The sequence below is a fragment of the Camellia sinensis genome, chromosome 11, assembly GCF_055761805.1.
Source record: "Camellia sinensis isolate YWXY chromosome 11, ASM5576180v1, whole genome shotgun sequence".
NCBI classification, from domain to species: domain Eukaryota; kingdom Viridiplantae; phylum Streptophyta; class Magnoliopsida; order Ericales; family Theaceae; genus Camellia; species Camellia sinensis.
Genome location: NC_138971.1, coordinates 155,128,412 through 155,143,410, shown reverse-complemented (window position 1 = coordinate 155,143,410; position 14,999 = coordinate 155,128,412). Strand labels below are relative to the sequence as shown.

The window sequence follows — 14,999 nt, the reverse complement described above, 5'->3', positions numbered from 1 at the left end:
GTTGGGCTTCTAATCTTTTTGGGCCAAAAACATTTGAATTTAATTTTATTTTTTATTAAAATAAAATCCATAATTCAAATTAAATTGGTTTGGATTTTTTGTTCATCCAAACAGGGCCCTTCCCGGTTTCAAACAGAAATAAATTGTTTTGGAATTAGTGCACACCCAAACAGGGCCCTTCCCGTTTTACTATCTGTTTGAATTAATTCAAATCTGTTTGAATTCAAAACCCAACAGGTATGATACCTGTTCAATTCAAAACCAAGAGCTACATACCTGTTTATTTCAAATCCAAGAGCCACCTTCACATCTATAAATAGGACCACCCTCATTTGATGTATTCATTCAGAAATTTCGTATTTCACTTCTGTTTTCTATTCTTCATCTTGCTGCATTTTATTTTCAAAAGAAAGAGTGTAAACACTTAGTGTGTTCGTAAGGCAAACAGTTAGTAGTGCTGCTATTGTTTGTGGTAGATCATTTCATCCTGGGAGATAGACGTCCGAATTCTGAAAGCACCGTGGAGAGGACGAATCTGTCTTAAGGACACAGTGTTAAACACTGGACTTGATCAGAAAAATAATTCGAAGAAATTAAATCAAGTAAGTTATTTAATTACTTTCAGTGTTGTTTTTATTTGTTTATTTATTCAGATTTTAATTTTGTTTTTGTAACAAAATAAAATCTGTTTTGTTTTTTTTATTTATTTATTTTTATTTCGAGTTTGATTTTTGTAATCAAACATATTCTCTCCTTTTCTCTATTTCTTTTATTCTTGTTGTTGTTTTGTACACAACAGAATTAAATCATTTTAAATACAGTGAAGATTGTCCAACAACACTCACACACCACTACTTTAGATTCATCTACATTTTTCCTTGATTAATAAATGAATAAGATTAGCTTAGTGGCTAATTATGTATTAACTCAATTAAACCCACTTAATCTTGACTAATTACAAGTAACACTTGGTTTAATTAATCCCATTAAACCCAATTAAGTCTTGATTAGCACATAATTAAATTAATCATAACTAATCACAAACCCCACATAATTTAATCAGTCTAATTTGACTTCCATTATAGCCCAATTAATTATATTTAAATTTATCATTCTGAATCAGATTTTTAATCAAACTCCCAAAAGGTTTCAGATATTAAATTAAACTTATTTCCATCTTCAATTTTGGTTTCTTAAATCATTTAAGCCTTCAATTTCTGATTAGATTCAAAATTTTTCCAATCCTCTTAACTTAATTAACTCTAATTCGGACCCAATTAATCAAATCTCAATTTTATAAATCTGAATCGGATATTTAATTAAACTTCCATATGGTCCGATACTCAAAATTTAAAAATTCAATTCACTATTTGCACTTTCTTGAGCCATTTAGGCTTTCAATTTCTAATTCCAAAATAAATTCTCAATAGAACCATATATGAATCAATCTTCATAATTTTCGTAAATTCCAAATTAAATTAGAATAATTAGCAATTAAATTTCAAATCTCCTCAATTAATTAAGTGCTAATCATTATACGTGATGGGGTTGTTACATTTGGGGGGGCTCCCCCAAGGGGGTTTACCCCCCGGCCGACTTTTTTTTGTTGGGTACTTTCACTATGGCAACCCAGCCTGTTCAAGCACCACATAACAAAAATGTTACCCAAAAAGATCTATCACTGCCTAGCCACAAACTTGTCCAACAAGCCAATATATCTGCTGGCCGGCCAAAATATTTGTACGGCCGGCCAATATATCTGCCGGCCAGCCAAAAGAGCTGTTCAGCCAACCAAAATCCTTTGCAGCCTGTTAACTTTTTTCTGGTAGTTTTGGAGCTGTTTTGCTACTGTTTTGGGCCTGTTTTGGTCTTGGAATATATTTGTTTAACATCATTTGAGCCTTCAAAGAGATAAATTAAATTGATATGGATAAAATATAATATATTGCTCAATTTAATTTATCAAGAACAAAATCAAAACATAATCAAATAATCATCAAAATACAATATGGCAAACAAAAATGATGAGCCTAAACAAGGGACATAATCGCCAAAACCCCAAGACAACAAAATCTAAGTCCAAATAACAATATCAACTTAACATTCTTAGTTTAAAAAAAGTTCCAAGTTACAAAAATCAGTCTTAACCAGCCCAACACAACAACAGCGTATAAACAGATTACAGCAGTAGCAGAGAGCAGTGGTAGCTCAACAAAAAGACCATCATACAATATATTGCAGTAGATAAATAGATTGCAGTAGCAGACAATACCAAAGATATAATATTTATGCATCACATAATATATTACAAGTCATATGGCAAACAAAAAACTGCCACATTCAAATATGACATTCCAATAGCAAAGAAACCCACTCCATCTTGTCATTTTCATCTAAATTGAAGAACAAGTCAATTTTGTCTTCATCTTTCACTATCATACACATGCTGCCATCAATCTTTGGGTATTACTCATTGGCAACTTCAGAAGTTCTGCATTAATCAACCTTCTTTGTTAGGATAGATCATACGAATATCATATCCTATAAGCAATCTCCATCATTGTAGTATTAGTATTCTCAATGCATGATCCAAGATTTTTTGTCATCTCTGATAGTTCAGTGGGAATCCTCTCAGCAGGTCGAGGCCCTTTTTTCCCAATTTTAGTAGAGTCAACAGGCTGGGAACATTACCTGCAGTAGACATTGAGTAGTCTGTATCACCCATGTTCATGCTAAACTATTCAACAGGAGACTGTTCTCCTTCTTCTGTAGTTGCATTTGCATCCTCATTTTCCATGGCTGCAATTGCATTAGCAAGATCCTCAGCTAGTTCACCAGTCGCCCTATCATTCCCAAATAGAATAAGCCAATCTTCATAGAATGAAATGGCCTGTTTCGCATCCTTTTTGTATCTGGTACCCTCTACACAAGTGATTATCCAATTATTAAAAAGAACATATTGATTTATAAGTAAAGAGTAATGCAAATAACAACATAAAAATGAGATTTACCCTGACATAGTTTTGTCATACGTCATCACTATTAACAAACACCATCTTTTATTCATCATCACAACCAAAACCACTTATCTTTAACATATCTTGAAGAGTGTTATATTGTTTCCTCCACAACTTAATCTTCGAGTCGATGTGAGGAGTGGCTCAAAGATCAGCTCCAGGAAATGCACTTAAGATCTTCTTCTCACATTCATTGTAGAAGCTTGCCCTAAATTGATTATTATCAAGCTTCCACCTGTGATTACTTGCGGTTACATCCTTCATGGTTGTAATGAGGAAGAGTTCCTTACGGTGATTTCAAAACCTTCGAGGTTTCCCCTTCTTATGAGAACTAGTCATACTTGTGTCATCCATACCTATACATATGTATATCATAAGTTTAAATCATAACACACATGTCAATCATAAATAACAAATGAACTTACACAATATTTGTTACAATACCACACAAAAACTAAACAAATATGGTTTGAATTACATATCGTAATAAACTCTCACTATTATATAAAAATCATCATACAGCACTAATTTATTGACCTCTGCTTGCTTGCCATTCATTGAACATTTGGGTTACCAAGGCAATTCTTCATTCACTCTATTGATCAGATGCTTCAACAACATCAATCATTTCATCTTCTAATTCAGTAGCTGGAGGAGGAGGATTCATTTTCTCGTTCTCATCATCATCAAGATCCAAAGGCATTTCACATTGTATAAAATTGTGAAGAAGGAAACATGCAGTGATAATGCAAAATTAGTCTTGATTGGAAAGTAAAAATAAGTCCTCAATATTTCCCACCTTATTTTAAATAGCCCAAAACACCTCTCAATGATGTTATGAGCAGAAAAGTGCCTCATGTTCAAAAACTCTTGTGGAGTTGTTAGGGAACCCCATTCTCTCAATGTGGAAAGATGGTAACGTTATCCTCTATATTGTGTAAGAAGACCCTCCCTATTTGTGTAACCCGCATCTACGAGATAGTAGTGGCCTGTAATTATGTAAGATGGTTTCACTATATATGTAACAAAATAATTGTTTAATATAGATGTAGTGTACTTATATATATAACAATATATGATTATCATACTAGTAGGAACTTTTAACCGATTGGGTTTACTGACAGCATCTTTAAGTACAATCAGAAGTAGATCCTTCCTATTCAGGCAAGACATATATGAATTGCATGTCTTGGGAGCACACACCCAATACATTTGTGGCAATTTCTCCCTTTCTTGTTCTATACCTTGGTTTGTCTATTGCAGGGGCAAGAACCTTAACATCGGTTCCATCTAAAGCACCAAGACAATTCTAAATTTAAAACAATATTATAAAATTAATATAGGCAATACAAAAATATAATATGCTAATTAAGTGAAGTTGTAAATATATTGTACTTGAAAACAACTCAACTTATCATCTGTACAATTAGCAGTTATTGGTTAGGCTTCTTAAGGAGGAGACCATGGAGGCGCAATACAGCCTTGAGAACATTATTGAAGTGCTTATTAACAGTTTGACCACTCTGCATAAAATTAAATTAAATTTTGTGGTTCTTAGTATGATGTGCAAGCACATTAAAAAACATTGCTACTTGCTTCTCTAAGACGACATACGTTGAATCAGACAATCCAACACTTCGTACCAACCCACATAAAAGCATGAAAGTACGCCTATTCATCCGAAATTGGTCATGACAATTTATGTCACTATCGTTAACCAATTTATTCAAATGGTCAATTTGTTTTCCATAGGGGTGAGGTGATCTAGGTAGTTGAAACCTAATTTATTTCTTCTTGAATGCAGCATGTAAAATCACTATATACGTAGCACATGCATAATTAATGGATGAAACAACATGTTGGAGAGCTACAAACTCCTCTATGAGGTCCTTTCTCCTTTTCTTAGTGGCATAATTGTTATCCATCTACAAAAAATGAATAAACAATAAGCAGCTAAAATCAGCACAAAAAGTAAAACAAATAATAGATAATATAAAATGTTGACTATCATAAAACAGAGTGTAATGACCAAAAAGCCATAGCAGAGTGAGTTTGAAGTACAGTGGAATAGCAAATTCAAGAATGATAAAATTTAATCACCTTCATTTGTACACAGTTTATATAGCCTTTCTTAGTTCATATGAATACAGCTTAGTGCAAACATCATGCTACTACAAACAAATTCTATGACTTGACAAGCCACTAGATTAAAATAAAAAGACAAGAAAAAAGAGAAGAGTAATAACAAAAAAATTCAACTTGCTTAAGACTAACATTTGAAACTTAATGGGATGAAGGAGTCTCTGACTCAACACTTGACTGGTTATTTTGTCAATATTTGATTATTATCAAGCAGTTGCAACAAATCACCATAATAAAAGGAGTATAATTAATAGTATTATTGTATTTAATTTAAGAAATTCTTTTTGATGATTGGAAATTTTTAACTATGTGTTTACCTTGGAAGACAACCACCTTTCCACAATTACAATTGAAACTTTTCTGAATAAGTTCAATTGTCAAGAATTTCACGAAAAAATATGAATTCTTCTTAAAATTATTTAGAATGCAAGTTGTTCAAAATGACTATATTTTCTGAGCTAGGTAAATAGATAAATAAATATATCAAACAGACTTCTCACCCTTTCATTTTATCATAAATCACCAGGGACCTTTGCACATCAAAATGTGAAAGCTTTATGTTGTGACTTTACCCCAAAAGAGAACAATCAAATGTTTAAATGCCTTTACTTGTTAAAGTGTGTTTGGCAGGGAGGATTTTGGTCAGAAAGGAAAGGAAAAGAAATGATTAAAAAAAATAATTATAAGAAAAAGAAAAGTATTAAGAATCATTTCCTTTCCGTTTGTTTGGTAGTGACTTGTTTAATAAAATCTTGTGTGTTTGACTCAATAAAATGAATGGAAAAATGAATAATTACTTCTCATAACTAGCTTTGTTAATTGTTAACTACATCTTCTTTTTTTTAATTATATTTTTTTGAATTATTTGAATTTTGCAACACCAAAACCTGTTCTTGGATGCACCTGCAGCATAGAAAGCTGTTGCTTTCTTCTCATCTTCATATAAGAGGAATTTAACTGTCCTTTATTGAGTGATATTCCATTCACATTGTATATAAAAATGAATGCCATTTACCATTTTTCGAGTAATCTAACTTTTTTTTTTTTTAACCCAAAAATTGTATTGATTATTGATATTCTGTTTTAGCATTCAATAAAAAGATAGTTGATTTGGAAACAATTGTTTTGTTGTTTGTTTTATATGCTTATCTTTCAATGAGAAATTATTACAAACAAATTGAAACTAATTTTGATCTTGATTGGTTACCCAGAAAAATAGAATCCAGATACAAGCAATTGAAAGATCAAAGTTTGGTAGACATCTTTCTTCCATTCCATAATAACATAAATGGCCAAAACAGAGCATTATTTCTACTTCATCTCTTTCATTTATTTATTTTTTTTCACAACATATCCCGCCCATAGAAGAAGAATAATAATAATAAGAAGAAAATAATGATGAAGAACAAATCTAAACATAGAAGAGTTGGTGGGGGATATGTTATCAATAAAATCTTGTAATAAAAAATAATAACTTGCTTAACAAAAAAAAATTACCGATGCAGCCGATTCTCAACTGAATCTGAAGATCGAAAATCTGAAGATGAGAGAGAGCTAGGGCACACGGTGAAGAAGAAAGAGCTTCTTTTTACCTCTCATTCTTTCTGCTGTTGCTTCTAAGGATGAGTAGGGTAGACTGATCTTCAGATCGAAAATCTGAAAAAAAAGAAAGCTTCTCTTTGCCTCTCCTTCCTGTTGCTACTTCTTCAAAGGATGAGATAGGACAACGATGGGTAAATAAGTAAGCACCTCCCTAATACCAACGGACTAAATTTTCAATACCAAGTATTGAGGTAGATTATGAATCCTATTATGCAAGGCCCATTTTAAGCTCTCCGACTTATCAATCCATTCTCCAAAACTATAAACAAACCGAAGCCCCACCTCTATTCTAATCTCATCTCTCTTTTTATACTCCAAAACAAACCGGGCTTAAGATCAAATGATAAACATAAACATATATATATATATATATATATATTTTGTTTTCAATAAAATTTCATTTTTATAAATATTTTACTTTTAAAAAAAATTAAATTAAGTGAATTTTTAAAATAAATTTTTAATTAAAATAATTTAAAATAAAAACTTAAAAACAAAATTTATTATTATTTGAAATTAAAAACAGTTTTGAATTATGCCCAGCAAAGAAGAGCATTTTCACAGTAGTGGACTTGATTTTCTCTTTCATTCTCTTATTTTCCCTCCCGCCAAACATCAGCATAAACCCTAGAAAGCCCACAAAACTCCACTCCACTCCACTCCACTCCACTCTGAGCCGAGGAGTAGTAGAAGAATGGTGAAAAGCTTCACTCTCATTCAAGCAATTGCCACCTCAGGCGTCTTCTCTGCTGTTTCTTTCTGGTAAGTCCTTTGTCCTTCTCTCTCTCAGGGTTTTCTTTTTCCCTCAAATCTTGATCTTGAAAAATCGCTTTCGTTTGCTCTTCCCAGGTACGGTTTCATGTTTGGCAGAGAATCTTCTCGCAAGGAGCTTGGCGATTTGATCGAAAATCTTCGCCGCGGCAATTCCGAACCCACTTCTCCTTCGAATCCCTAAATTTGTAACTCCTTCCTTCTCTCTCACTCTATACATATATAAATGTAAAATCAATGTTCAATTTATGTAATGGCTTGGCATTGTTTTAATTTTTATTTGTATTCTGGAGGTAATGTCATTGCTTTTGAGAACAAAAATCCCACCAATTTAGGTTTTCGAGGAAAGTAGGGAACAATGTGAATGATAATAGGGATAATCACTAGCAGGTCCTATAGGTGGGAATTATTTACTCTCAAGTCTGAGTGAATTTTTTAGTATTTTATTTTATGAATTTGCCTCTTGTTTTAATAATAATTTTTTTTTGGGAGACTTTTTAGATGTTTTTTGTGTTTGTAGACTGATTATTTGGTATTGGTGATGAAACTGATAAATTTGTTAAATTGATAAATGGTTGGAATATTTTGACTTTTGTTTGTGAGTTTAGATTAATTTTCAGTTTATTTATGTGTGTATTGAAATATGACATGGGAAATTTTTTTTTATAGTGATTAATTTGTCACTGAAAGTTAGAGTAGAACTTAGAACGTTTTGATAAATAAGTCCGGTTCACAGGATTGCAAGTAATTGAATTGCATTTACCAACCCAACCAAACCAAACCAAGCCTTAAGTAATTGAATTGCATTTTAAAAAAAAAATTATTTATAGTGATAAATTTATCACTAAAAGTTAGAGTAGAACTTTTTGATAAATAAGTCCGGTTCATAGGACTGCCCCATGATAATATGACGATGATTGGATAATGGCAATAGTAGCTGTTGAATTATTTTTCTCGTACTATTCTGTTTTGCAGATAGACCCAACCCTAAAGCATTTGTTATACGTATAAAGGCTTAGAAATTAGTTTAGAAATTAAAATTAGTGGTTTTTGGATCACGAGTTAAGTATAGCAATAGAGGAGGAGAAATTATATATTGGAGGAAGCAAATTCTTAAGATCATAATTAATTAGAATAAGGATTGTAAAATCCTTATGAAGTTAAAAGCCCTTATTTATTCCATTTCTTTCCCTGCCATACCTGTTGGGAAATTGAATAATGCATACTTTTGAAGTTTGACTAATCTCAATTCTCTCTTATACCTCTAGCTGCCACTGAAATAGTTGTAAAATCAGAATTTTGGACAGATGTAGATAACCCCACAACACGTACACAAAAATGTTGAAGAGGCTAAAAATATATGTATATATATATAAATTATTAGTTTCTATTGTTGTTTCACACTTTTTTCATGCATATCTTTTTTTCTTTCTATTTTTATTAATGGATGTGAAAGAGAATATTTTAATTCACAAAATGATGTGGAGAACACGTTTGAAATTTGAACGAAGTTGCCACTAATCTGGTTTATGGCATATGCAGGTGCTTGTGTCAAGGTTGACCGCATCAAGTGGCCTGTGAAAACATCTCTGATGTGCTTCTTTGAACCAAGTGATGGGAAAGATCCTACTGCTGAGGTACTCAAGACATTTTCTGAATGTTCTCTCTCAGTGATCATAGGGCAATGTGTGTTTCATGTCTTTTTTATGTTGTCCTTGACCGAGTAGTAAATTTGACTGCATATGTTTTTTTGTTTTTTGGTTGACCCAATATACAGAATCCTGGTGACGCATTCTGTTGGGCAGAAATTAGGTGATGTTAAACAGATGTCAGAGAGAAAAAATACTTCTGCTTTAAAGGCATTAATCTGTGGAATGTGATTGGACTTCAAAATTGTTTTTCTGTGGTTTTGCACATTGACTTATCGTATAAATAGTTTTGAATCTATAGCATTATACGTAACCTTTGTATTTTGTTGGCACCATGACCAATTTTATTGGGAGGAATGATTGGACTGTAATGTTTGGTTTTTGTTCATGTAAATTTTTCACAAAGGAGTTGAAGAGTGTGGGGATCTTAAAAGATTTCAATTATTGACCTTGGATATAGGACACTGAACCTTGGTGTTGGCTTCTTGGCTTATGTCTTGAACCGTGCCGTGTGATTTTTAAATATCAATCCTGGATTTGGAGTAATTAGTAGAGTTGCTCTCTCATAAACACCTGTGCGTGTGTGTATGCATGGCCATGTCTGTTTCCCTCTACGCATTTACATGATAAACTGTATTTGTTGCTGTGGACAAATTGGGTATGCCGTATTGTATTTCTTCTTAGTTGGGGGGTGGGGATGGTTGAAGAAGATGTTTGGCCTACTAGGGAGACTTAAATCTGAGCATTTGATATTACCATCAATATCCATTGTTAACTAAGTTATCTAATTGGTAGAGTGTATTGTGAAACAGATTGATTCATGTAGAGAGTTTTGCCGCTTTGTTGGTGCAACGTTTTTGTATGGGCCTGATACTATAATACATGATTTTTCTTTTATGGAAAATAAAATGTGGTTGTGTTCATGTAACTTTGGACATCCAAGTTAGCAATGCTATATGGAGAAATCGTCACAAAAAATTTTTGAAGGGGGAAAAAAAATAAAGCACTCTTTATTTGAACAAATTTAGAGGAAAATGAAAAACAATAATTAAATGCTTAAATAGAAACAACATACTCATTATTAATCATGTAAAGAACAATGTCTTGATTAAGTTTTCATGGGTCATCAAAGTTCCCTCACAACAATGAGCCTGTGTCAACTTCATACGCAGGATTTTAAGTAACGACTGTAGCATATTGACAAAACTTAGCAAAATATGTTAAATATTTTTTGGATCTCTCTTCTTCTTTTCTAGTCTAGTATATATTAGAATTTTCACTATTATGCATGAACACGCACACGCGCGCACACATATTTACACAAGAGCAGCCTCCTTTGTTTCCTTCACATTATTTTCTGTTATAAATCCAATGTAAAGGTTTGTTCTGCTTGAGTCACTCTCTGGAAGTCTTGTGCGACCGCCTTCCGACATGTTCTTCACGAATTCCACCAATTGCCTCCAATTCTCTCCTTCAAACAACTGCTTATTCATTCTCAAATATGTAAATGCACACAATCCATTTCCAGAATCTGATCTACTTGTTGCTAAAACCTGCGAATATGCACTTGCGTCATACCTCTCCAGTGCGTTCTCTCCAGCAAGTTCTGTTCCTGCAGTTTTAGTTGCCATCTTTACTTGCCGAACTAACCCCTCTGGTGAGCAGTTTGCGTTCTCTGGCTGTTCTTTATCTCTCATTTCCATGCACGTAAAGTTCAGAATGACTCCATGTTTACCCAACATCCTTGCTATTGGTAGGTAACCATCTCGATACCTAGTATTGTAGTATCCAGCTGTTAGTTCGGCTGCATGGGATCTAGTTCCGTAGTGCCAATGAATTCCAGCTACTTTTCCAGATAGTTTAGCGCCAGTTCCTTGGAATATCCCTCTTGCAGCTGCTAGGATTCTGTCACCATGCTCTAGTAGCATCCTAGAGTACCATTCCAGGAAGAACTGTCCATACTCATTTTTCCAAGTTCCTTCCCTTTGGAAGAATCCAGTCTCTTCAGGGAATTGTTTGTATTGCCCAGAATCGTGAGGCCCATTTCTTCCCCAGTCTTTCTTCCCGATTGCCTCTGCATATGCTTGTAGTGAAGCCTTCATGTACTGTTTTGACACGAGCTTGTTTAGAAAAATACTACATACAAGAATTTTCTTTCATTGACCTTTTGATGCTATGATTACAGATTTTTTTTGTTGTTGCAATAATTCCTTGTTTACAATAAAAGCATGCAATTTATCCTTTGACCAATTTTTAGAATTATGGACCATTAGTTGACAAATAATTCAAATTTGAGGCCATCCCATACGAATGTGCATTAGTGTGGCTAGGACTTACCTTGTCATAGCATTGAAATTCTCCAATTCCTGGAAACTTCCAAGTTCCGTTGCTTTCTGGATAGGACGGATATCGGAGCTCTCCACAGGGGCCCATCCCCACTTGAATTTCCTGCATTAGAAATGGAGTTTGAGTTTCTAAAGCTGAAAGATGTTATGTCCTTATCTGTTGTAAGGATACTGAAAGGAGAAAATCAATGGGTCCTGAAATATGATATTTAAGCATAGTTTTAAGATTGTTGATGGTCCACCATTTGGATTGCATAATCCTCATGGATCCTACTATGTTGGCACCATGTGATTGATTATATTTGTTAATAGCATGTTTCATTTTCTTTTTTCTTGGGTATTTTTTAGAAACTTAGATCTGACCCCTCTTTTGATAGCCAGATCAAGTATGGTCAAGTGACTGTTAAATCTGAATCTCAGCATAAAAAGTATAAGAGTCTAGTTTTTAACGGGTTCGTTGGGTAGATCATGCTTTTAAAATGAGCTTGATGATGATTTCAGTCAAATTTATTGAACAATGACTAAACATGCGAGAATATTTATTTATTTTTGATTAGCACCAGGGTGTCCAGATCAAAACCCGATTAATCTCCCGTGGTGCACAAATCCTTGACAAGGAGTTTCCCACAAGTGTACTACAGTTAATTCAAGGGTTTTTCTCCAGTCTGATGGCCCCAAGGAATTGTTAGCAGCTAATAGGTTTTGATCCCTGAACCTAAGAGGGAGTACACCCCCAAGACCCAAGGGCCTTGCCATCAAGCCAACCCCTTGGGGTTGTAAACATGTGAGAATATTCAAGGAAGAGTATGCTAATTGATTGAAGCTCATGCAATTCAAGTTATTTTTTCACTACGGGTTGGCTTGGTGGATAAGGTGTTTCGTTACTGGGTGGTTGGGATATCCGGGTTTGAGCATTAACGCTACATGATGTAGCTTCATATTCCCCTAATACCGATTGTAAATATAAAAATAAAAATAAAAGTCATGCAATCGAGCTGGTTTCTTGGCATACACAATCTTGTCAACAGGATCCATTAGATACTGGATATTAGACCTTTTCTATATGCTTATGTAGTTTGCTTTCGGTGGTTACTTAATCATACTGATGCTTATTAATGAGGAGGTAAACTTTTTTTTTGCCTTATTCCGAAATATGGTATATGGTCTTCACTTCCATGAAATCTTCTATTGTTGCTATTTGTGCAAGAGTTGAGATTTTCAGAAACCCTATTAGTCTCATTGGGGTGTCCACAACTGGTTTTATCTTCTTGTATATCATGTTTCTTTGTTTTGATTTTTCCTGAAATCTTGTTTGTGGGTTCTTCTCTCTTTTATTTTTTCCTTTACAATCAAAACTTGTATAACCTTATCAAAGACATTAAACAACGACCTCTTGGTCATGTAGTGGGGTACCCTAAAGAACTTCAGTTAATAAGACCCAACTGACCAAGGGTTCCAAAAATGGTTCCAAATTCTAGGGGCTTTGGGATTCTTCTATCTCTTGACAATAAATAAATAAATAAAATCTATCAATTGACAACCGGCCCCCCCCCCCCCCCCCCCCCCCCACAAAAAAAAAAAAAAAGTAAAAGAAAAAGAAAGAACCAACAATGTCATCAACTAATTGAATGAATAGGTAAATAAATAATGGTAGAAAAGGAAAATAATTTGAAGACATGAGAACCATAGGTCTCTCTCTCTCTCTCTCACATACTGTTTGGGTAGATTGGAATTTCAGGTTGTGATTTGATAATCTTTGGCAAAATAATCTAATCGCATTCTTAACATTTTTTTTTTTTTTCATTTTTATATTTGGTTTCATCCCCTTCAAAATTAACGTCAAGAATTGTGAAATGAAAGTTTATCCTTACCACAATAACATCTCCTAGGTAATCATTGAATCTGTCACAGAAGCTTCTCATATAATCTGTGTAGACCTGAATAGGCGTTCTTCCTTTAAGCACTGGTGATGAATCACAGCCCAAGGAGATATATTCAGGATTTCTCCGGCTCGATCTGTCTGTATAGACAATGTCAGGATTCTTGCTGATTTCTTCAAGCACCCATGGGGGTAGGGCAATGCTGGAAAAAAAAAGACACGAAAAAGTTTATCAATTTAGGTTGTCTTATTCAAAATCCCAATCAGGACATCCCCATCTGGATTACTGTCTCTTGAGGTAAGGGTTGCTTAGAATTTAAGAGGTAAATGTGAAAATTTGTGACCTAACTCTATAGATAAGAAATTTAATACCCAAAAGGTTATTGCAATTTTCAACTAGGCTAAGAGGTGGAGTGCTGGTGGTGATTAAGGACAGAGAGGTTGTACAGTTTGAATAGGTTACCTACGTGGAGGAGGGATACTAAAAATGAAAAGATGGAGGTGAAAGTTGAAACTGACTTGACCCAAAAAAGAAAACTGAAGATCAAAAAAGTTATACCTGCAAGAGTCTCCAACGTTTCCACCACACTGATGAAACGACATAACAACTTGAAGCTTCAAGCCATGCTTTTGCACCATCTTTACAAGCTCGGCATACCCTTCCCAGTTATAGTTCAAAGGCCCATCTTTTTCTACCAATCCCCACCAAGCGTCAACCATTACTCCTTCAACTCCTGCACTTTTCAAGGCCATCAAGCTGGCATTCATTGCTCGTGGCTTGTTCAAGTTTCCCCCAAATGATACAGTGTCGAGTGGCAGCATCACAAATACGGGCACCCTGGAATCGTTTTTTCCATGAGTAACCGATAACCGGTGAAGCTTTTCCAAGTTCTCGTTTCTCCTCTCTTCCAAATTCAAGTTTCTTTTGCTTGTGAGTTGAGCTTCTTGCATCGAACTCTTTGCTTGGAGATGACGTGATGGCCTGATTTGTGCAAAACAAACCACGCCGGAGAAATCTTCCAGAGTTTTGAAACTTTTGGTATCTTTTATTAAATTACTAAAAGAAGTAGAAGAACGTACTGTCAAAGCCATATTCTATTTTCTTGGTTTTCTGAAGAGATACGAGAGGTGAATGAATGGATGTAGGCAGTTTGTGTCACTATATATAAAGAAAAACTTTGAAAGAGACAATGGTGGTGGGCTCTAGTTAAAAAGGGAAAAGTGCAAAAATCAAGACTAGTCAGCTCACCTCTTTCCACGTTTTCTGGGACCAGAAAAGAGAAGATAAAAAAAAAAAAGGGAAGACCTAGTGCATGAGCCTCCCATTAAAATTCAGTTTGGAGAACACAGGATGTCCCTTATCCCATTTTTGGAGAAACTATGGCTCAGTTTGGAAGAGTTTTGGAATTGTGATTCCAGCTCTTAGTTTGCATATGGTGTTTGGTTGTGACTTTCAAAAATTAATTCCATACTCACTTTAAAAAACTCAGTTGAAGGCGGGAAAATTTGGACTAACCGGTCATCCAGCCGGTTGATCGGAACAGTGCAGTTTTTATTTATTTATTTTTATTTTTTGCAATTGACACATGTTAAT

General features: G+C 34.2%; 1 protein-coding gene and 2 long non-coding RNA genes across 3 annotated transcripts; 1 reads left to right on the top strand and 2 right to left on the bottom strand.

Moving 5' to 3' along the window:
• Window positions 1-2,074: 2,074 nt before the first annotated feature.
• On the bottom strand, window positions 2,075-7,752 carry LOC114307826 (uncharacterized). Its single transcript, XR_003645266.2, has 3 exons — window positions 6,657-7,752; window positions 3,012-3,373; window positions 2,075-2,922 (listed from the first exon to the last, which is right to left on the bottom strand). It is a non-coding gene; the product is annotated as an uncharacterized LOC114307826 (long non-coding RNA).
• A 1,319-nt stretch (window positions 7,753-9,071) lies between these two features.
• LOC114307825 (uncharacterized) lies at window positions 9,072-9,425 on the top strand. Its single transcript, XR_003645264.2, has 2 exons — window positions 9,072-9,169; window positions 9,310-9,425. It is a non-coding gene; the product is annotated as an uncharacterized LOC114307825 (long non-coding RNA).
• Window positions 9,426-10,229: 804 nt separating this feature from the next.
• Window positions 10,230-14,662, bottom strand: LOC114307824 (beta-amylase 3, chloroplastic). Its single transcript, XM_028253243.2, has 4 exons — window positions 13,965-14,662; window positions 13,398-13,608; window positions 11,519-11,629; window positions 10,230-11,286 (listed from the first exon to the last, which is right to left on the bottom strand). Exons 1-4 carry the CDS (start codon window positions 14,495-14,497, stop codon window positions 10,498-10,500), a joined length of 1,644 nt encoding a protein of 547 aa, XP_028109044.2. The 5' UTR covers window positions 14,498-14,662; the 3' UTR covers window positions 10,230-10,497.
• Between the last annotated feature and the right edge of the window lie 337 nt (window positions 14,663-14,999).